At 32.2% G+C, this 22,674-nt stretch overlaps 1 protein-coding gene and 1 long non-coding RNA gene across 2 annotated transcripts; both read left to right on the top strand.

Moving 5' to 3' along the window:
- Positions 1–2,188: 2,188 nt before the first annotated feature.
- LOC105333428 (uncharacterized) lies at positions 2,189–5,394 on the top strand. The gene is made up of 2 exons (XR_010709456.1): positions 2,189–2,617; positions 3,751–5,394. It is a non-coding gene; the product is annotated as an uncharacterized lncRNA (long non-coding RNA).
- Positions 5,395–7,575: 2,181 nt separating this feature from the next.
- LOC117691332 (probable ubiquitin carboxyl-terminal hydrolase MINDY-4) lies at positions 7,576–22,444 on the top strand. Its single transcript, XM_066072472.1, is given in 17 exon segments — positions 7,576–7,584; positions 8,759–8,878; positions 9,382–9,508; positions 13,907–13,951; positions 13,954–14,099; positions 14,332–14,654; positions 15,069–15,249; positions 15,827–15,943; positions 16,253–16,341; positions 16,890–16,988; positions 17,646–17,712; positions 17,957–18,093; positions 19,584–19,647; positions 19,822–19,986; positions 21,576–21,756; positions 21,907–21,985; positions 22,123–22,444. Coding segments are annotated over 17 exon segments (1,998 nt in total). The 3' UTR covers positions 22,172–22,444.
- The last annotated feature ends 230 nt before the right edge of the window (positions 22,445–22,674 follow it).

Genomic DNA, 22,674 nt, shown 5'->3' on the forward strand with positions numbered 1-22,674 from the left:
TGCGAGAGTTTGGAATCGGAGGGTGAGACTTAGGTTAGTTAATCTGTATTTTAAACTACATATGAAAATTATTGTTATATGTACTGTAGTTTACATAAGAAAAATAGTTGAAAAACGAATGAACTAAAAGAACATATGTCAATGTATCGATTATTATTACTATTTGTATTTTATTTTTAAATATTTTGAATTATGGTATATATACCATATTTTTAAAAACATATAGCATAAAGTAATACAAAACCTTTGAGAAATGAATGAATTAAATATACTGTCAGTCAATGTAAGAGGATTAATAGTGAAAAAAGATATAAGATTTACACATGGTTAAAAGAAAAAGTAGAAGTAGCTTTTCTTTAAGAAACTCATTCTATTTAAAAGTTTGAAAACAAATATAATTTTTATTGTGATGCATTTTCAAATTCTCAGTTTAAAGAACTAATTAAATTTGGTAATTCAAAATACCCACCGTTCGGAAGATGGTAGAAAACTTTTAATAAACGTAAAAATAGATGATAAAAACTTCACGTTAACTTTGTAAATATATATGCACCAAATGATGATTCAAAACGTACGGCTTTTTTCGAAAGGATGAACAGATTTATTACACTGTATTCTTTACAAGAAAGCGATAAATATTTATGTGGTGATTTTAATTGTTCGTTTGAAAGAAAAAATGATAAATTGCACAAAAAGTAGAAATTAGCAGAAATTATTAATAATTAGATCTTGTAGATATTTGGAAACACAAAAATTTTAATACAGAGGGATATACTTGGTGTGATTCGGAAAACAACCCAAAAAGCAGAATTGATTTTATATTTACAAGTAAATTAGCCTCTGAATTAGTGGAAAAAATTCAAGTTAAACACATTCCAGGTACTCATAGTAAAGGAAATAGAATGAGCGATCACCGTTTTTTGAAAATAATTGTAAAAATTGATAAATTAAAAAGAGGCCCAGGGTATTGGAAACTAAATACATCACATCTTGAAAACGATGAGTATAGAGAAGGAATAAAAAATATTTTTAAAGATCTAGACAATTCACTAGATGCTTTTTCTAAATGGGAAACTTTTAAACTCAAAGTACGCGACTTCTCAATGAACTTCGCAAAAAAGTCATCAAACAATATAAAATCAAAAATACAAAATTTGGAAAAGAAAATCGATGAAATAGAAACTATAAAAAGTGAAAAGATTAATATGAAAGAAAAACGTGATCTTGAATAAGAACTTGTTAATCTACAAAACGAAATTGCAAAAGCCGCGCAAAAAAGATCAAAATAGAGATGGATAAATGCAGGTGAAAAAAAGCTATTTCCTAGGACTAGAAAAGAAAAATCAAACTAACAATACCATTAAAGAATTAAAAGATGTTAATAACAAAATAATCAATACAAACTCAGAAATTATTAAAGAAACATGCAATTTTTACAAAAATCTTTACACGACGAAATCTATCGATTGCAATAAAATCTCTAATTATATTACATGTAATGACATTAAATGCCCAACCCTTAATGAACAAGATAAGCTAATATGTGATGCTTTACCAACTTTAGACGAGTGCAAAGAAGCGGTGTTTAAAATGAAAACAACAAATCCCCTGGTTTAGACGGACTGCCCTGTGAATTTTATAAATGTTTTTGGGAGAATATTTCACCAATATTTTTTGATTTACTCATAAGCGAATATGAAAAAAAAGAGCTAAGTTATACTCAACGATTAGCACTAATCAAAGTTCTATTTAATAATGGCGACAGAAAAAGTTTTAAAAAACCCATATACCTTTAAGTTTAACTAATACTGATTACAAAATTATAACATTCATATTTGCTAGACGATTACAAAGGGTTATTAATAAATTAATCGGAAAATAGCAATCGGCTAACATTAAGGGTCGTTATATTGGCGTTAATGCGAGATTAATATTGGAATCATATGAATATTGTACAGAAAATGATAATGATGGAATTCTATTATTTCTAGACTTTGAAAAAGCTTTCGACTCTGTTGAGTGGAATTTTCTCTTAAATGTCTTAAAAAAGATTAACTTTGGGGATAATTTTATAAACTGGGTTAAGATTTTGTATACCAATCCAGTCTTTAAAGGGGCATGGTCACGATTTTTGTCAAAAATTATTTTTTCGATTTTAATGTTTACAATGCTTCAGTAAGGCATTTTAAGGATATGTGAACCTGACAAAAACAAGTTCATTGCGCAACGCGAACTGTCGTCTGGCGACAAGCAATCGTATTTCACATCGACGGTTTATTTGCTTAATTTAAGGTTTAAAACAGTGAAATATAATGTGTAAGTTTATGAATTTGCATAAAATATAATTTATATCAACATTTACATCAAAAGGTTTTACTTTTTTAATCATTTACAAACTTAAAGTTTACGACATACTTGCGCCGATTTCCGGTAATTTCCCAAATCTCGATGTAAACAACAAGTCGGAATGACAAAAACTGATGGATTTTATTAGTGTTTGACGAATATTGCGAACACAAACTGATGTCGGGTGTCATAAAAAGGGAATGGAAAAAAGGACGAGACCATACACCAGTTCCCTGTGATCTAAACCTGCCATTTGCAAGCAGTAAGCATGGTAGGTGTCTTATCATGACATGTGCTATATTGTATTATGTTAACGTTACAGATTATTATGCTCGTATATTATCCACGTGAAAACAATATCGCCTAGCCTATATGCAGAATAGCTACACAATAATCCTAATTTGTTCAAACATAAGAATTATCCATTGTTAATTCAGTCAGTGTTTGTAATTAAAATAATCACAATTTTAGTTCGAATTTTCTTAAATGAAATTAACCATCTGATGATAAATGGTAAGGTTGACCGCATAGAGGGCCCTGAGTTTACTCTAGCATATGACAAGCTTATTTACCAACATTTACTCACAAAATATTTTTAGTCTAACACTTTCATGCACATTAGCTTGAACAGTATATTTGTAAGGAATAGGTTATATGATTGTATTGATGATTTTTTTAGCACATACTGGCGTGCGACCAGTTCTCGCTGAGTACCATTTCTCGCCAGTACATTGTGACGTCATTTTTCGTCTATAATTTTATGTGTTGATAAAATGACGTCACAATGTACTGGCGAGAAATGGTACTCGGCGAGAACTGGTCGCATGCCAGTATAGTTCATAACATGCAGAATTAATCTTTTATTCACTATCAATAACTGATTAAATGTTGATTCTCTGTACTGTGAAAACATTTGAACAGCTGACTGATATTCACCTTTATTGAACTGTAAAAATCAAAGTACAGTTGAAAGAAAAATTAGTATATCATGGTTTATCGGTTGATAGAATTGCTCACATCATATTTAGATTTCATGTGCTGGGTTCATTATTATTACAAATTCTTATTTTTTTCCCATTATTTTCAAATCATTAAAACACAAGATTATTTCTAAATACACACAGTTATATAAGATATGAAATTGTCAAGTTGAGTAACATTAATTGAAATTTTCAAGATTAGAATAAAATGTTGACAAGTTTCACCTGATATCAAATTTTTATATAGAATAATCCATTTATATAAGGTTCTGTCTGTCTATGTTTCATACACTTTCATGATATGCCTATATGAATTTTATATATTTTTCTACATGTAGATTCTTAAAATCATCCTTTCATATAAGTCCTTCTTATATGTTATAAGTAATAGTACCAGTAATATCAGGTTTTTTTTTTAATACAGACTTTTCAAACCTCCAAGAGATGAGAACATCACTGGTATGTGTTAACGAGGTCATTCCTAATACAAGACACAATGCGGAAAAATATAAGACTAATGTAAAGAACTGAAACCATGAGTGATGAAGAGAAGAGCTGATAATCAGATTATTGTCTCTGTTATGTTCATCCTGATAAAAGCCTTTCCCGATTGATGCCCTGGATCATTTATTTGGTAATTTAAGGATGACAATATTTATTTCAACATTTATGATATAATATTAAGACAATTAATAAGCAGCACAACATATCCTGAAATATGAAACTGGACCAAACCAGTGATAATCTACCATTTATGATTTATTACATTTACTTGGATTTGAAAACCATTTCTGAAACTCCAAAAGTCATGAATAATTTGGACATATAATGCATACAATTAAGAATTAGTATTGTAAAAGAATATATATTATGATAATGCATATGCTATAAGAAAAACAATTGATGGATATCAATTCAAAAGGTGTTTATACTGACCAGTGCAGTAATGAAGTTTGTAATGGCTATATACTGTTCATGTGGAGAAACTGGTTTTTAAAATATATGTCTTATGTTTATAATTATGTTTAATTTGATGATTGCATAGTATATCAAATCATCATTTCTGTCTATTAGTGTCTGTCTGTCCATCCATTTATCTGTATGAAGTCTGTTTTATTTCATAACCCTGATGAGGTTACTGATGTAGATCAAGTTGAGATCATCATTATGACACTTATATACAACAAGCCTCACAGAAAATATCAGTCCTCTTAAATTACAGAGTTTTTGAATGAGTTATGAATGTATGGTTGAGTAAAATTTTTATTTTAAATTTTTTTTGAAATGATTTTTGTGAATAAGAATATTTTTGTTATAACTTATCCTTATCTATATTTTTATCATTTTTGCATGAAAAAAAATATACATATCCTAGTTAGGCCACACCAATATAATTTCTTGCTTGTCGGACATTAAGTGGAAAAGGGTACAAGCGGGCTAGCGATAAAATAATAAGATTATTATTTTTTGTAGCCAAAATTTTGAGGCGGTCCATAATGATATGATTTGTAAAGTTTTATTTAAACACGAGCATGCAGGATGCGATAAAAAAGAAATTTAATTGGTGTGGCCTTCCACATTTTCTATATTTTAGTTCAAATTGAGGCTGAACCATTGTAATATATTACCCTGCATAATCATTCTGATAAAATCTCAATCATACATTATAAATAGCATCAAGACCAATATGGGGACCAAGAAAGGGTTCAAAGTTCAAAGGAATTATAGGATTGCATACAATCATGTATATACATAAGGACAAATCATAAATCATTTCAGAATCTGCAGTGTTGTTTAGTCCAATCAGATAATATGATTTAAAGAATTATCATGATTAAGTATCAAATTTCATTTTAAACCTGTAATCATTTGAAAGATTCTCCTATTTTCCGACACCCATTTTAATGCAATACCTTACAAATCAGACAAAACTTTTAAAGATTGATAGAGGAAATTCAAATTAATTACAATCAGTATATGATTTTTATGAAACCTGTGATTTATTTGGTTTGATTGTATTTTAAATCTTTCAACAAAGGCTTAATAAAATTGTGTGTATTAAAGTTTTCATGCATGTTTTTCTTTTTTGTGTACAGAGACTAGAGTTTCTTGATTATATCAGATGCACAACTATGACACTCTGCTAATTACCATTAAAATAAACTCTTTAGGAAGTGAAAAAATTGTTAAATTAAAGAATCATTTTCTCTTTATATGATTGGTTTTTAGAAATACTACCATTTATGGCAGTGTTGACTTTCATGAAGCGCGCAGAGTGATTTTTTGTAAAAGTTAGATCAGAGGAAATTCGGATTTTCAGCCTTTTTAATTCAATTAGTTGTAGTATTTACAACACAACTCCTTTAATTTTGTTCGACAAGAACTTATGCAGGTTCACAGTATAACTATTTGAAAGAAATCGCCATTTAAAACTGAATTATACGTCTTTTTTAACAGCATGTAGGGTTTGTAGCATCTATTTCAATAGAGGTCAGAGGAAATTCAGACGTTATTATCTTTTTTTCTAATTCACGAACATGCCAATTATTGATTACTAATTTTTTGCTATTTATCATTTCTTCAAAATTACATAAAAAAAATAAGAGTGTAATTATAGGAAATTGTATTTTTTGCAATTTTTCTAGCTCGGGTCACGTCAAAAAATGTCACTTTTTTAGTGGTCAGAGGAAATTCAAACTAAAATAGCGGATTAAATAAAAGGAATTCTTATAATCCATTTTCAGATAAATAGAGTATTTTATTAACCTTTTTAATATTTTGGTGAGAAAAGTTTTCTAGTTAATTGTAAATATGTCTTTTATGACATTTTAAATTTGCATTTAAGGTTTTTTGTCTCGTTCTAATTTTTTGAACATGGGTAAGTTTGAAGGTCGTTGCCATGGAAACGAACTCACGAACATATGCTTAAAATGTCTTTTTTGACAAAAACAAATGGATTAGAGTCTGTTTAAACAATTTTTTCAATTATTCAATTAGTTTCATGTCAGGTTCACATGTCCTTAATAGGCAACCAAAATTTGAGTCTCATTTGATGAGTCATAAGCGAGTTACAGAGCTTACAATTCTTCGCTTTGTAAACAAAACGTTAGTTAACATTTTGAATGTTGAAGTGAAAATTCCAGTTTTAGACCTAAAATGAATGTGTTTATCGTTAGAAACTTTTTTTTTAAGCTTTAAATGAATAATTAGATAGACAATCCAGCTTTAAAAAGATTTATTACTGGTATATTGGACCTATGTAAACAAAAACAGGGCACGAGCCTTGTTTACATGACAAAAAATTGTAAGCCCTGTATCTTGCTTAAAACTCAACGACTGGCACCCAAATTTCATTTGATCATTAGGAATGCATTTCTAAAGCATTGCAAATAATAAAAACAGAAAAATAAAATTTGACCAAAGTCGTGACAATGCCCCTTTAAAGTGAAAAATAATGGATGGATATCCAAGTCATGTAAAATGTCAAGAGGAATAAGACAGGGATGTCCAATTTCAGCAATGCTTTACATTTTTACTTTAAAAAACACCTCATCTCTAAAAAAGGCATTACAGACTGTTGAATTATTTTGCTGCCATGAAAAATTAATTTATATAAATCCCAATGTATACTCATGGGCAATTTAAAAGTTAAACATGACATTATAGAAGGAGTAAAAGTAACAAACAGTGCAGCGCGATGCTTTGGAATTCACATCGGCCATGATAAAAATAAATGTAATGAGCTAAATTGGATGAAAACTTACAACGACATGGAAAAACTTTTTGAGTCATGGAAAAAGAGAAACCTAACTCTATTTGGCAAATCGTGTGTTGTTAATAATTTAGCTGTGTCAAAATTAATTTACATTGCATCTATTCTCCCACTTCCCGAAAATGATTTTATTAAGAAAGTCAATAGAGCCATTTTCAATTTTATTTGAAACAAACATGACATAATTAAACGAAATACTTTAATAGGAAAAATAGAAGAAGGCGGGATTGGTGTATGGACATAGAACTCAAGTTAAAAGCACTGAAAGCAACTTGGGTTAATAGATTAACAGAGTCATGTTTAATTAATGAGGTCATTAATGCTTATTTGAAAAGGGTCAACCTTAATTTGAACTACATATTATCAACGACTGAGAGAAATACAGAAGATTTTACAGTTGTTAATCATATTCCTAAATTTTATCAAGAAATATTTTGTTGTTTTAATGGTTGTAAAAAACAAAATAACATTCTTAACATGTCAAAAGTAACATTTGTACAGCAACCCCTATGGAACAACGCACTGTTTAAGTATAAAGGCAAAACGTTGTGTTTTTTAAGATGGACAAAAAGTGGTATGTTATATGTATATTATATGTAAAAGATCTTTTCAAGAAAGATGGCAAAATGAAAACACTAAATGAATTATCTGATATTTTGTTGAAAAAAATGTAATTGGCTATGTGAATATAATATTCTACGAAACGTAATAAGACAACAATGTGTGAATTTTGATATGATATATAGTCAATAGACAACAAGTAATGTTGAGAAAAGTTATACATTTCATTTAGGATGGCATACAATAACAGACAAAAAATTTGTTGACTACTTAGTTCCAAAACCCCATTTATAAATCCTATTATAAGAACATGTTTAACGTTCAAAAAGAAAACTGGAAAACAATACACATTAATAAAATTAAAAATTTCTTACTCCCCCAAATAGACAATGTTTAGTAACATATATATTGTAAATTATGGCATTTAATGAACATCAAAAGTTCCTTTTGGGTCCTTTTGGGTTCCTTTTGGGTCCTTTTGGGTAAATCAATGTACCGAGGTAACACAATTACATTTTTCTGCGAGATATAATTCGGTTCGCAGTTTGTGTTATGTTAAAACATTTTAAAACTTGTCTTGCTGATTATGCTGATTAATAAGCATTCAGTTCACATAATCATTAAAAGAATAACGTTTGTTACATGGTCGATACTGCTCAACTTATCTAAACATGTGCTAATTTATTTTCACTGAAAGTATCTCCAAAAGTAACAATCTTGCAACTTATCGTGTTAATAACCTGAGTGATTGGAGCAATATCGATTGTTCGAATATTGTGATTGACACATGAATAATACAAAACAAACTCTTTGTTAACACTGCACTACATGCATATGGACTTTCATATGATGTACACCGTGTACCTGCAGCACTATTTTCTTTGAGAAGTGAACAGTCGTAGCCTATATAGGTATGCCTGTCCACTTCTCAAAAGAGAATACACGCAGCACCAGAGTGTACATCATATTAGGAAACTAAGTTCTTTGAGTCAATGGAAGGTAAACGTAGAAGGTGCAGAGTTACAAAGAAAAAAATATTTTATGCAATAATATGTTTAAAATATGGAAAACATTTCCTAAAATCATCTTCTGATTTCAGGGTCTGAAGGGAACGCTACAGATGATGTACAATGAAATGCCAAGGGGAGACACTGCCATTAGTAACAGACAACTGCTGATGAGAGAGCTACATATTGAGAAGCTGATGAAGAGAAACAAGGTCTGACCATATGCGCAGGGAGATCAGTAATATGTAAAACTATAATTTTCCTTTTTCTCATTGGCTGAAATTATATCATGTGACATTTGTTACTAAATTGTCAGTTTCTTGCAAGCTCGGTCGATATCACTTTCTGTGTCTTTGGTAAATATAACTGGACACTGGTCCATATTTACCACACACTGACCTTCAATGACGTCCATAATTGTATTTTAAGCATTATAAAGTAAAAACTGTAGGTTTATATAGGGATGTTTAAAATTTTGTTCTACTAGTTTGAATCTTTCAGATTAGTTATAGTATTCGTAACGTGCATTAATTTATGAAAGCTGAACACCGCTCGTAAATAGGCACTGTCCGCCATATTCTCTCACCATAGCTATTCCTACAACCCCTATATAAGCTTCAGACCTCTGAGCAGTTTAAAGTATTTCATTGTAGAAATAATAACCAAATATTTCTTAGAGCTGACAAAACCAGGTGATTTGATTTTGGTGCCCCAGCCCCAGGATTCTGACTCCATGTCTTCCTCTCAGCCAACCCGCAATAACGATGCATCTAACTTAATAAACCCAGCTGTTGATAGACCTACCTCTTCTAGTTATGGCTCAGGAGGAAACTCAAGAACAGGTAATATTAGGAAACATTATCTCATAATAATTTTTATCACACCTATGTATACCTTTGCTATGTTAAATTACGACCAATAAACTTGCTTTGTTATCTCAATATATAAAGTACAATGTGAAATATTTTCTGTGCTATTTACCCATGGTAATTAGTCATTGAAACTATTCACAGGCAGCGTTTGATTTCCCTCACATTTAATTTCATACATCCTCTGGTGTTATCATAGTCTTTACATTAGATTCAAAGTCCAATAAGTCTAACTTGTCCACTGTAAGAAAATCTGCATCACTGACAAAAAAGTTTTCATTGGTACAGTAAACATGATGAAACAGCAATTTACTGATTTTTTAGACAATAGCAAGTTTATTGCTCCCCCTAGACGGCAACTATTTTCCTAAGCTTGGCCTCAGGAAATAGTTGCTGACTTTGGGGCCGTTAAACTTGGTATTGTCCTTAAAGCCAGTAAATAGGTAAATATTGTAAATAGTTACATTTCCTGAACTAAGAGGAAAAATTACAAATCCTAATGATAATTTAAAAATTAAGTCAATTATTCCCCAAGCCATTAAATCACATAGGGCTGTTGTTTATGTTTGATTTCTGTGGTGGTTCATTGAATTGACTCCCATGGAGTTTTCTGCATTCATCATTTATTCGTAAAGACGTAGAACACAATCCGTTCATTGTTTACAAATAAAGTATAAGTATTAACTACCAATCTGCCGTGCATCTTCCCAATTCAAGGGTTTCTGTTCTGCAACGCTTCTCAAAAATCGGTTTATATATAGCGGAGCGGATCAGAAACTCTTGAATTGGGAAGATGTCTGTCATGGTATAAAAATGAAATTATAAAACGCTAGCGTATGCGTGTTTCTTTGCATCAGATTTGCTTGATCCAAAGTATTAGTACAATTGTTAACTCGCCTTAAACATCCGCATTTATGAAAATTTATACACACCCCACCGACAATCTTCAATTGTTATTACGCACCCCTTTCCACTAAGGATTGGCTATTATGACGTACAGTTCGGTATGCAACGTTCAACTCCGATCTCCGACTGTATGTCGTCAAATTATGTTAAGGTCAAGATCTAGTAAATGAAAGGTGCCTACAGGTTTATGAAATTCAAGATATAAATTCTTTTAATGATGCTTCATAACAATATCTTTGTTTAATAGGGTGTACCGGGGCTTAAATTTTTGGTAAGCGCAATAAAAAATCTTGTTTTAAACAACCATTTTCTTTGAAGTATGAAGGATAAAAGCAACATATCTCGGAGTTTTGTCCATTTTTGACTATATAATGAAATATATCTAGAATGCCTACAGTCTCTCCAAAAACGGTATAAAACAAGCTCTTGATCTCCTCTTTAAAATGACGTCAAATTGAATATAGGTACCGGGATTACTTTTCCCGTGATTAAATATCGAATGTCAAAATATTATTTTCTATTCATAATTACTTTAAAGCCGTAAAATACGGGAAAAGATACATCAAATCAATTATGACGTCATAATGGTTCCAGCACCAAAAAGATACTTGGGAATCATTTACTAGATCTTTACCTTAAAAGTCGACGTCAACTTCCATGGCCGGGCGGATCATTGAAAAAGCACCCGCGGGCCAATATTCAACGTTGAAAAATGACCCCCGGGTCATTATTCAACCCGGGTCAATATTCTTCGTTACACCGGGTCACTGGTCCAAGGCACGTTGAACAGCTAACTAGGGATGATCTAATCATGCCGTAGACAAAAAAAATTTCACATCAATAAACTCTATCCTTATTTAAATTTTTGTGAAATTTCAAGGGTTAATCTTTGTTCCTAAACGAATAAGAGAAAATGTCTCAATAATTACTGAAAAACCCTCGTATATGGATCCGCACGTATATAAAGCACTAAAAATGGCTAGCCACACGAAAAATTGAAATTGTGAAAATTTGCGTTGTTAGCCATTTTCAGTGCTCTATATATTCAATTTACTGGCTTAGTATCTATACATTAGACCCAACCATTAAAGGTGCCTTGTGTTATTATTATTGGGGATATGTTTTGTATAATTTAATACATGTATACAATGTACTTTGATAATGTTTGGTTTTTTTTTACGAAACTAGAGGTACTGCGAGCATGCTCACAAATGAAAATATCAAAACTGAAGTCTTTCTCTAATGGAAAAGAATCGATATGTCTCTTTTTCTTAAAGTTATGTTGAACTAGCACAAATGACCAAAGCTCCCATCAGGACATAATTACAGGTCACAAACAATCAATTTTAATTATTTCCCATTACAAGATATGGCCCAATCGGTGAAAAAACGGCACGTAGTTGAAATTTCATGTGTGTAACATGTTGTTACATAAAATTCATTAAGTGTATCAATTATGAACATACTTAGTATCATTTGGGTATTTCAAAGTTCATTGGGGTTCATTGGGGTATCATTGGGGTTCATTGGGGTATCATTGGGGTTCATTGGGGTAAAAAGACGCACCCCCAAATTGCAGCTTGGTGGACTAAGTGTAGAATGAAAAAGTGCCTTATCTGTGTACACAACACAACATCAAGTGACCACAGTGGGGCTAGAATCAGCAACCTGTTGGTTACTGGCCAACACTTAAAACCCCAAAGATATTTGCTTGCTATGATTATTAAGATTTCTTTACATAAATTAGTTGTACATGTATCAATAATATATAGATAAATGAGATATTTCTAGTGTACAAGAGAAAAATTTTTTGAAAAGATTTTATTAGTTCACATTCTTGATCATACGCGGGTAGGTTAAGGCAACTCCGAATTTAATGACTTTCAAAATTATGATCATATCAAAAACTGTTTATTTTTATGAAAACAGTGCTGAATATTAATACCAAGTGAATGTGTTCGCCAAGATGTTATTGTTCTACTTTGGAATCGACTCGATCTTTGAAGCTGCCATGCCTGTATCACGTGACAGTTAAAAATAGATCACTTTTTTACCTTAACAAAAAATCAAAAAGTGTAACACTACCCCGAAGTTCATTTAAATGTTTGCTACAATAATTCGATGGGCAATGAGTTCATGTTTTTAAGTATTACTGCTAGAATCCTATTGTTAATCGCATAATATAAATATTGTCAATATTTATCGGAAACCCTCTAAACTTCTTTAATTTCATTGCAAATACTACATGTTTTTCATTTACAACAAAGCACATGATTCTAGCAGCACTTTGCAAGTAGTTAAGGTCATATACTTTTGATATTTACAAACGATATTTTTCATAATATCCGGGGTAGTGTTACACTTTCGCCTTTTTTGTACACACTGGCAGAGGAAAGGCCGGTCAAGCCATATAAATGTCGATATGCTTACCTTTTAACACTCGCGGATAAAACAAAATATCCATGCCTGTATTATCGTAATGATATCCTAACTGACACCCATCTAAATCTTAGGTATCTGTATTCAAGAAGTCTTATATCGGCAATGTTTACACTGCATTCCGATGATTGTCTCCTGACAACTGGTCTTCTCTATTATACATGCTTGTGACGTCATCAATGATAATTATACGTAATACTGAGAAATCGAAGATATATTCAGTTATAGTCTGCCCCAAGATATTTTTGCCGCATATTTTCTTAAATTATTCAATATTTATAAAAACCTCTGGGTTCAGACGATGTTCATTCAATAGTATGAAAAAATCCCAAGATTTCCCCTTTGAAACGCCCCCTCTAGCTTGTCGGGTATCAGTACACGGCTAAAAATAAAAAGTCTACGAGGTTTTTCCATTGCCAAGGAGATGAAGACGCCCGGATGATAACGTTGAAAAATTGCGCGTGGGGTCCCGAGTATTTTTGAATGGAGAAAAGATGTCAACATTCCCCATTATAAATCTCCAAAGGAAATCTGTTTTCGTTTCTGTGAATTTTTACGAGGGAAAAATGATAATGTGTGAATGAAGTTATCTTGGGAATTTTCCCTTTCATCGATTTTAATTGCACTTCAGTCACAGGTATGTGTATTTTTATTAAAAATCGTTCAAATATGCAGCATAAATATCTTGGGACAGACTATAGAAGAGTTTTTAGTGATATTTTACACCTGTAGTTTTTATCATTTAAACCAGAGATATATCGACATATTTTTGAGTAAAATATGACATCATGCTGATTATTGTGACGTCATATCGATCAGAGAAATGTTTACTCAATCGATCGCTGAGAGTTGCCTTATCATACCTGCGTAAGGTGATTAACATGTAATTAATCAGCAAATTTAAGCTGCTACAAACACATGAAAACATATTTTTGCCGTTGTGTCCATATAAACTAAGTGCATAAAACAAGTAGTTACTCCCCCTTACTCCAAAGCCATACATGTACCTCAATATTGACTCTTTAGGTGTACGGAATGGGTCGCAGGATCTGGTCATAGATGACAATGTGGAGGGGAGACACTCTTGGGGTCAGGCAAGGCTGGCCTGATGGACAGGGAGGACCCCAAGGATTCATTCCCTACCCCACAGAGACTCCAAGGCAGACCAATCAGTGCCAAGAAGAAAGGAATGTCTGGACCAATTACAAGTAATCTGGAGGTCAGTGTCAAGAGGTTAAAGGTCAAACAGCACACGGATTAGAGAAAGTTTATCATAGCTTAAGTAGGATTTGTGTAATATTCCTGTGTTTATTCTGATGATAAGAGAAACAATGAATTAAATGCAAACTTCAACCCCAACCTAATTTGCTTGTTTTTAAAGCATCTCTTTATGGTACATGTATTTGATAATTTAAAACTGATTAAACTCAATATACAGCATTTGCTTTTAGGACACTGGAAGAAACCGCAAACTAAACAAACCTAGACCTTTGACCTCAGGGTCCCGCAAAATAATTCTAGACAGCCCCGAATTGACCTCTGAACCTAGACGCAGTTCAGTGAATGAGGACAGACTTTCTGGCACAACAGGAAGTGTAGTGGGCCGTGACAGGAAGCCGTCCATTCAGGATGTGCTGGCTGTGGAAGACACCAAACCTTCAAAACCAAAATCAGCGTCAGGGAGACGCCAGGCCTCCGTGGAGGAGGATTTCCCAGAATACAGTGTGGACAAATCGAGTATAGCAAACAGACCCCCAACCAGGGGGAGCCAGAGGTCAGTACACCATAGTAGTAAATCGTCCAATCAATGGATTATCATTTGTAAGTTGTATTGTTGTTATAGAAAGATTTTTAAGGAATGAATTTGGAAGAGCTGTTTATGAAATGTGGATAAGATATTGTCAATGAGTATTTGACTCCAAGTAATTAACAAGAAGTATATCATAAAGATTTTACACACATCATATTTTTGCAATTTAAACATATTTTATTGAGTAATTAACATCATATTTTCATAGAGGCTTGATTTTAGAGTGGATTTCTTTGAGGCATATACTGGGGACCATAATTAACCTGAACGTATTTCAATCTGTTATGAATGTGACGGTGCAAGTAATATATAACCATAGCACCATACCCTATTTAACAAAACACTGTCAGTTAAAAATAAACATTTATCTTTTTTCAGACCATCCTCCAACCATTCAGTGGCATCAAAACTTTCCACGAAAGTAGGTGACCTGGAGTTTGGTGATTGTGACGACCTTGACTCAGATTTAGCTGACCTTGACCTGGGACCAAAGTTATCCGTAAACCGTCCAGTACAGAACCTGATTGATGCCCGCCCAATAACACTACAGACTGCCATAGTAAGTCATTTAATGTAGAATAACAGATGATCAAAAACAGAGAAATCCATGTACAGGTAGCAAACATTAATAGTGTCTATGCTGTTGAAAAGATTTATTAGGAGAGAAGCATTATACAAATGTGAAGAAATTTAATTCTCTTTTTTTCAAGGAATTGATCTAAATTCATTTTGTTCTTGTAAAAGACTTCTCTTATCAAACTGGAAACAAGATAATTTATATAGATACTTTGTATCATTAGTTAAAATGTTCTATTTGATCTTGTTAAATAACCTGGGAAGACAAGCTATAAGAATATTGAGAAAATCTGGAAAGTGGAGACATGCATGCAAAACAAATTAATACTGAAAACCAACTTTCTAATGTGACTTTTTCATTCATGATTTACCTGAGATAAACTGTTTTGTGGCAACTAATTTTTGCAATCAAGATTTTCTGGATAATGTTATACCAGATAATTTTATTAGCTGGTTCACGTCGAGAAATAGTTGTGATGATGAGGCTTCATCAAAAACTGATTAAAATAAAAATTTGAATGATTACTTATTATTAAATCAATTCCTCTGTATTTCTTTAGAATTTGAAGACCCTGATATTTGGATCGGCTACCCAGTGTTTCAATGATGAGTGGAGGTACCAAAGTCTGGTGTTCTGTGATCTCCCAAAGCTTCAGTACGGAATAGTCCAGAAAAAGGTGAGAGAGAGAGAGAGAGAGAGAGAGAGAGATCGAGAGAGAGGGGTGAAGAATAGAAAGAGAAAGAAGATAGAGAGGTACAAGCGAAATATACAGAAAGAATAAGAGATACTGATATTAAGAACAGATTTTTAAGATAAATAGTCCATGAAAAAGATGTTCTAACATTTAATATGAGTTTAATGTTTGTACATTTTATATGAGTTTAATGTTTGAAGCTTGGTTGAGTTTTTTTTCTACATTGAACCCATACATGTTTATGATGTGTAGGTATACAGTATTCCAGTAAATAATGCTGTTTTGTTACAGGGAGGCCCCTGTGGTGTGCTGGCTGCTATACAGGCTTGTGTTTTACAGGAACTGTTGTTTGGGGATTGCAAAATACCATTGAAACGATTGTAAGTGTTAAATACCAAAATATTAATGAGATGGATGTAAGTGTAAATTACCACAGACTGACTGAAACAATTGTAAACAGAAAGAAACTTTGAAATGATTGTGTTACAGTAACTGCTCCTACTAAATGTTTATAAGTACATTTGTCACTGAAACAAGCGTAAAACATTTTTAGTAATATGTATAAAAAATAGAAAGTCTGAAGTACCACTGAAACCATTGAAAGTGTATATAAGTAACACTGATGCATTTGTTTGACTAGTGTAAAATGGTGCTGAAAAGATTGCAAGTATAAAGTACCACTGAAATGATTATAAATGTAAAGTAACACTAAAGTAATTGTTATTGTTAAGTTACCATTGAAATAATTGTAAATGTAAAGTACCAAAGTTACTGTAACGATTGTAAGTGTTTGATACAATTAAAAAGATTGTAAGGCTTAGTGTAAAGTACCACGGAAACTATCAGGCCTTTTTGAAGAAAAAAATTGTTACTGTCACATGGAACGAGATGGTACATGTTTATTCCTATTATTTGTTTGTTCTTGTAGCGGGGATCCAACGCATGAAGAGAGAAGTCAAGCCCTAGCTACAGCTTTGGCCAAAATCTTCTGGCGAGCAGGAGAGAATAAAACAGCAGTAGTCACCATGTAAGTAAGAACTTTTGTATAACAACTGTATACACATGTATCCTGTGTTATATGAACTCTAGGCTGGGCAATATTTTGATGCATATGTATTTGATACGTAGACTGTGAAAAGTGCCGCATCTTTAAGATTGCTTCATCATAATTAAACTACGAACTATGTAAAGGGAAATAACACAATTACCGACTGATGCTCTTGAATACCTGTACAATGTTATATTAAAATGTGTACTCATCTACTTTAATGTTGGCATCTTTGTAACAGCAATGCTTAAAAGGGCATTTGCTGTATAAAGTATGATAGTTATTAATTTTTTTTTAATTTTTTGATTTGCAAAGGTATACACAATTAAAGCCAAAATAAAAATTAGTTTGTATAGAAACCAGAATAATGTGAATAAGCTACATTTTATAATGAATATATATTCAAAGAAATTTGTAGACTTAAGAACAACTAATGGTTCATAAACCAATGGTATTTTAACAACTTGAAAAAACAAAAACTAAAAATACATGTGCATTCCTGGAGGGTAAAATTTATACTGTATATATTAAGCACAAAAAATTGACAGAATTTTCGTAGAATTTCCTTTGCTTAGAAAAGAAAACAAGCTTTTATATTGCTTCTCATCTGACATTTCTCTGTTGTTTGTCTTACAGAGGTTCAGGGAAAGCTGTGTTTCAGGGAGGGGCACCAAAGTACCGGGCAGATGATCTGACAGAGACTGTAAGTTAATTAACTTGATGTAACTCATTAACTTAATTTTGAACCGATGTTAATTTACATACATGTATTTACTATACCTGTAATAACCATCGATTTCATTTACATATACAATTTGTGGTGAAAGTTGCTATGTTGATCAAGAGAATAGGTACTATGTTGAACATTCTTGTAAAACCATTTGTTACATAGGGATGTTATAGAATATTAGAGACCATTGGTGCACAATATTAATTTTTCTTGGCAGCTGATGCTAAATCACTTCAAGTCTTATGAAGATCTGCTGGACTTTTTGAAACAGAATGTACATCATTTCATGACAGACGGGACGGGGGGCGTGATATTGACACTGTACTCCGTCATCTTCTCTCGATACATTGACCAGTGAGTTTGTGGTATCTGAGTGATTTACATGAATATGCATAAACCATTTATACATGTATCTCTATCATTTTAAATTCTACTCAGTCGTGAAAGTTAATCGTTTAGTTACTTAGTGATAATCAAATGAGGGTATGATATATTGAGTATATGGATGCATGTACATGTAAGTGAGTTTGTAGTCTCTTTATTAAAAGCTAGGTTACAAGTCACTACATAGTGCATACACAGAATTAAAGCATAGAGCTGTCAGGTTTTTTTTAACCCAAGTCTTATAGGGTATGAAAAGCTTATAAGTAATTAATTAAAACAAATCAAGTTTTAACCAATATAATTTGTAAGTACATGTAGTACTTTATGATAATTATATTTTACTTACATTGTATTATACTTAAGAAATAAAGTACGAGTTTTCGTGAATGTTGCAGAATAACCTCCGAGGTCGAGAAATGTTGTTTTGAAATATAAAAGCCGAGGCGTTAGCCGAGGCTTTTATATTTCAAACAACATTTCGAGACCGAGGAGGTTATCCTGCAACATTCACGATAACAAGAACTTTATTTCTATTCTACTAACAGCCCAGTATTTCTACAGATCGTTTCTCCTATAGAGAGACGATCTAGGTCATTTTGACGGCTGTTCCGTGTAACCCCAACGGTTTTGTTAGTAATGTTTACATGTGTATCGATTAAAGGAATCGAATGCAGACGACATATTTTTGTTTGGATCTTTAATACTCTTCACTTATTTATAAAATATCTTTGAATCATGTTCCTAATATTTTAAGGGCAATTTAATACGAATATTACTACTATACTTTATATATTTTATGTAAAAACACGCAGTGAAAATGTGGTGGGGAGGTCCTCGGAACAGCCGCATTGATATCTTAAAAATAAACAGTTGAGGCAATACACATCGTTTTGACTGGAACTAACGCGTGAAATTGACATATATAAAAAAATTTTGACGGTTTGAAGTTGTACTTTCATGATCAGTGCGAGACAAATAGGTATATCTGATCTGATAATTTACTGATGACGTTCGTGGTATATTAGAGAATAATGTCCGCGGCATCTCTTTGATCTTGGCGATAACTGTAGTAGAATCTTAAACAAATTGTGATAAATTGGTAAGAACCTAAATTGTGACATACTGACAGAAATTTTAATAGCTATCAATAAGTTAATAATAATCTCATGATGCATTGACCATTGATGATTTGGTCAACCCATGATAAGTTTTCCAGTCTTCTCATAATCATAATTTGAAATGTCAATTGTTAGAACTTCTTAAAAATATATATTCCCTTTGGGGTTAAATAGTGGATCTGTATTTTATCATTGTATCTTAGCTCTTACTAAATTTACATTTCATATTTTAAAAATGCTTGCCAACAGCAAATAAAAAAGTATAAAAACAATGTAAAATCTCTGTAAAGTTACATGTACGTTGTATACAAAAATAACTAAAGTCTTTATTTTGTTTGGCAGGGTGAGGGAGGATATGGACGAACCAACAGGAAAGCTGATGGGAGCTCATGGGTACTGTACTCAGGTAATGCCACTTACTTTCTACTCATACAATGACTAGCTATCTCTAGATACTAAATGTTAGCAATATTTTGGAAGTTTTTTTTTTAAATTGAAATACATGTTGTAATTTCTCATTAGATAATTGCTTTTCTTTTGACATGCCTAATTCATGACCAGTTGTGTTTTTCTGTACCAGGATATGGTCAATTTGTACTTAACTGGGAAAACCAATTCTAATGTGTTCAATGACAAAATCGAGCTGGACTCAGGTACAGGAAGTGATGTCACAATCCTTAAGGGGGTCACAGGGAGGTCAAATATAGGACTGCTTTCACTGTTTGAACATTACAAATCCTGTCAGGTACTTAACTATGGTTTTCTTTTGGATAAATCTTAGATTATTTATAGCATATGTATAGCATTAAACTATGACCAAATCAATGGTAAATCTTTAATATATTATATAACATATCATCTACTTATCATATAAATTCCCAGCATGCTTAGGGGTTTTCAAGTCAGAAATTTAATTTTTAAATAAATTTAATTTGTTTAATTATTTTTTTTAAATTAATGTTTGGAATTATTATTGCATGCAATAATATGATCCATTGTAACGGGATGAGCGGAGGCTACTCCAAACAACAACAAGACATCTTAAATTTAACAAAATTTAATAACAAAAAAAATAAGAGAAAGAAAGAAAAGATAGAAATATAAACACTAAACCACACAAACACTCACACAACTTTCACTCAACAAGAAAAAATATGATGTTTATACAAAAGACCAAAAATATATTAGAAGAGTGTCCGAATCTCCGGGGCTGTAGTCCTGGACCAACTACGGACAACCACAACTAGAGTAGTTTCGTCACCACAATCATCATCATCACCATCGCCATCATAATCATCGACACTATCGTCAACATCATCAACTACAACACCATAATCATCATCGACGTCACCATGAACGACATCATCTACATCATCTTCATCGACATGACCATCATCATCGTCGTCGTCATCATCACCATAACATCATCATCTTCGACATCACCATCACACCGTCATCTTCTCAACATCAACAATATGACACTACAATAAGTGTACAAGTGACACCATAACACCATAATAAAAACAATATTGTATAATACATCATATAAGTATCTCACTGATAGTATCAAACTATGATAATGTATAAATAGTATTATATTAAAGGCAACATCTCAAAATATTGTAAGTATATGGTAACTAAGTTATTTGTTTACAATAAACAATATGGGGTCTGAGACTTCCGGTGACGCACTTCCGCCCAAGTAGTTAAGTGGAAAAAGTGACAATAAATTGTAAAATAAAATAACGCATAGAAAATAGCCCTTTAAATCACCGTTTCTTTATACAGCAATAGCAAAAACTGTACTATAGAAAAAGACGAATTCCATTTAAACACTCTCGCTAAAGTCACACATCAGTGAACACACAGGTAACTCTACAGTGAACAATGGTCAAGGTGACTTTATAGGACGACTGCGTAATACTAATAAAAAGGCAAAAATTTACAAATAAACTACACCAAACTAAATAAATACTTACCACGGTCAGCTATCCGTGTCCGCGTCAAATGCTGAACTTGTGAAACTAAAACATGCCACACAGGCTTCTAACACGATACCCCCTTCACACACTAAGCACGTCTTTATCGCTGGACAGCTCGGCCGGGTATAACTTAGCGCCTATTGTTAGGGTCGGCCAAGCACGTTGCAAAGAATTATGGGAAAAATAAAATCGGGTGTGTTCGATATGAACAGTGATTGTCACATCCATAACTTTACTTTTAAAGATTTTAATAAGTTGAGTATTATCAAGAAGTGACAGTTGATTTTCATTTATCACTTCTATGACAATGTGAAAATATCTTATTTGATGGGATTGCTTTAATATACTCTAGGTGGGGACCTATTTAAACACACCAAAGTACCCTATTTGGGTGGTATGCAGCGAGAGTCACTTCAGCGTTTTATTCTCCATCAAGAAGGAGCTTATCAGTGACTGGAAGGCCGAGAGGCGATTTGATCTGTATTACTACGACGGCTTAGCTCGACAGCAGGAGGAAATCAAACTCACCATAGGTACAGTGAAATACATTATGTTTGTTAGGATTCGCTCGTTATTGATTTATATCATGAACCATGTTCTAGCATAAAGCAATGTCATTTGTTATTATACTTATAGAAATATTTTATAACAGATATATGGCATTGATTTATTTTTTATAACAGATACGGTAGATATGGGATTCAAAACGCCATCTTCTGAAGAGGACCTAGTTCCTCCACTCGAACACTGTATCAGAACCAAGTAAGTCTATCTCGTCCCCATACCATTACCATATAAACATGATGATTTGTACAAAAATAGATATCACTATTTTTCTTTTACCATATCAACATGAAGATTTGAACAAAAACGAGTATTTGCAATTTTTTTCTTTTCAGATGGTCTGGAGCTAATGTTGACTGGAATGGGACTGAACCTCTTCTATAACACAGGATTTGGTTGGTCAGCTTAGTTTGGATTCAACCTTGAAAAAACTCTAACAGAACTGACACGTACATTTCAACCTTCATAGAGTATACATGTAGATAGAGAAGAATCTTACAGTTGTTTGTTATATATAAATTTGAATGGTCAACCAATTTTTGTAATTTTTTTAATCCTGCTGCAGCCAATCAGAAATTGTTTTGTTATATAATGGATTTTAAGCACAAAATATCATTGGAAGAAATATTAAGATATAATATGATTTAATGTAAAACCACAAACAAGGATTTCAGCTACATTAAAATTATATTTTAGTAATATAACCTTGTTTTTGCTATTTGCTATAGTGTATCAGTTGTCATTTTGTTTATTACCTTTTATTTTTTACATTTAATTAACTGCTGATTCTTGCAATATTTTTTTTCAGTAAGTTTAAAAGTGATTTACTGAAGAATTGAATAAGTACAATAATTTCGAATAATGAATCCATGCAAAATGAATTGTGA

This window comes from Magallana gigas, chromosome 9, assembly GCF_963853765.1.
Source record: "Magallana gigas chromosome 9, xbMagGiga1.1, whole genome shotgun sequence".
Classification (NCBI taxonomy): Eukaryota; Metazoa; Mollusca; class Bivalvia; order Ostreida; family Ostreidae; genus Magallana; species Magallana gigas.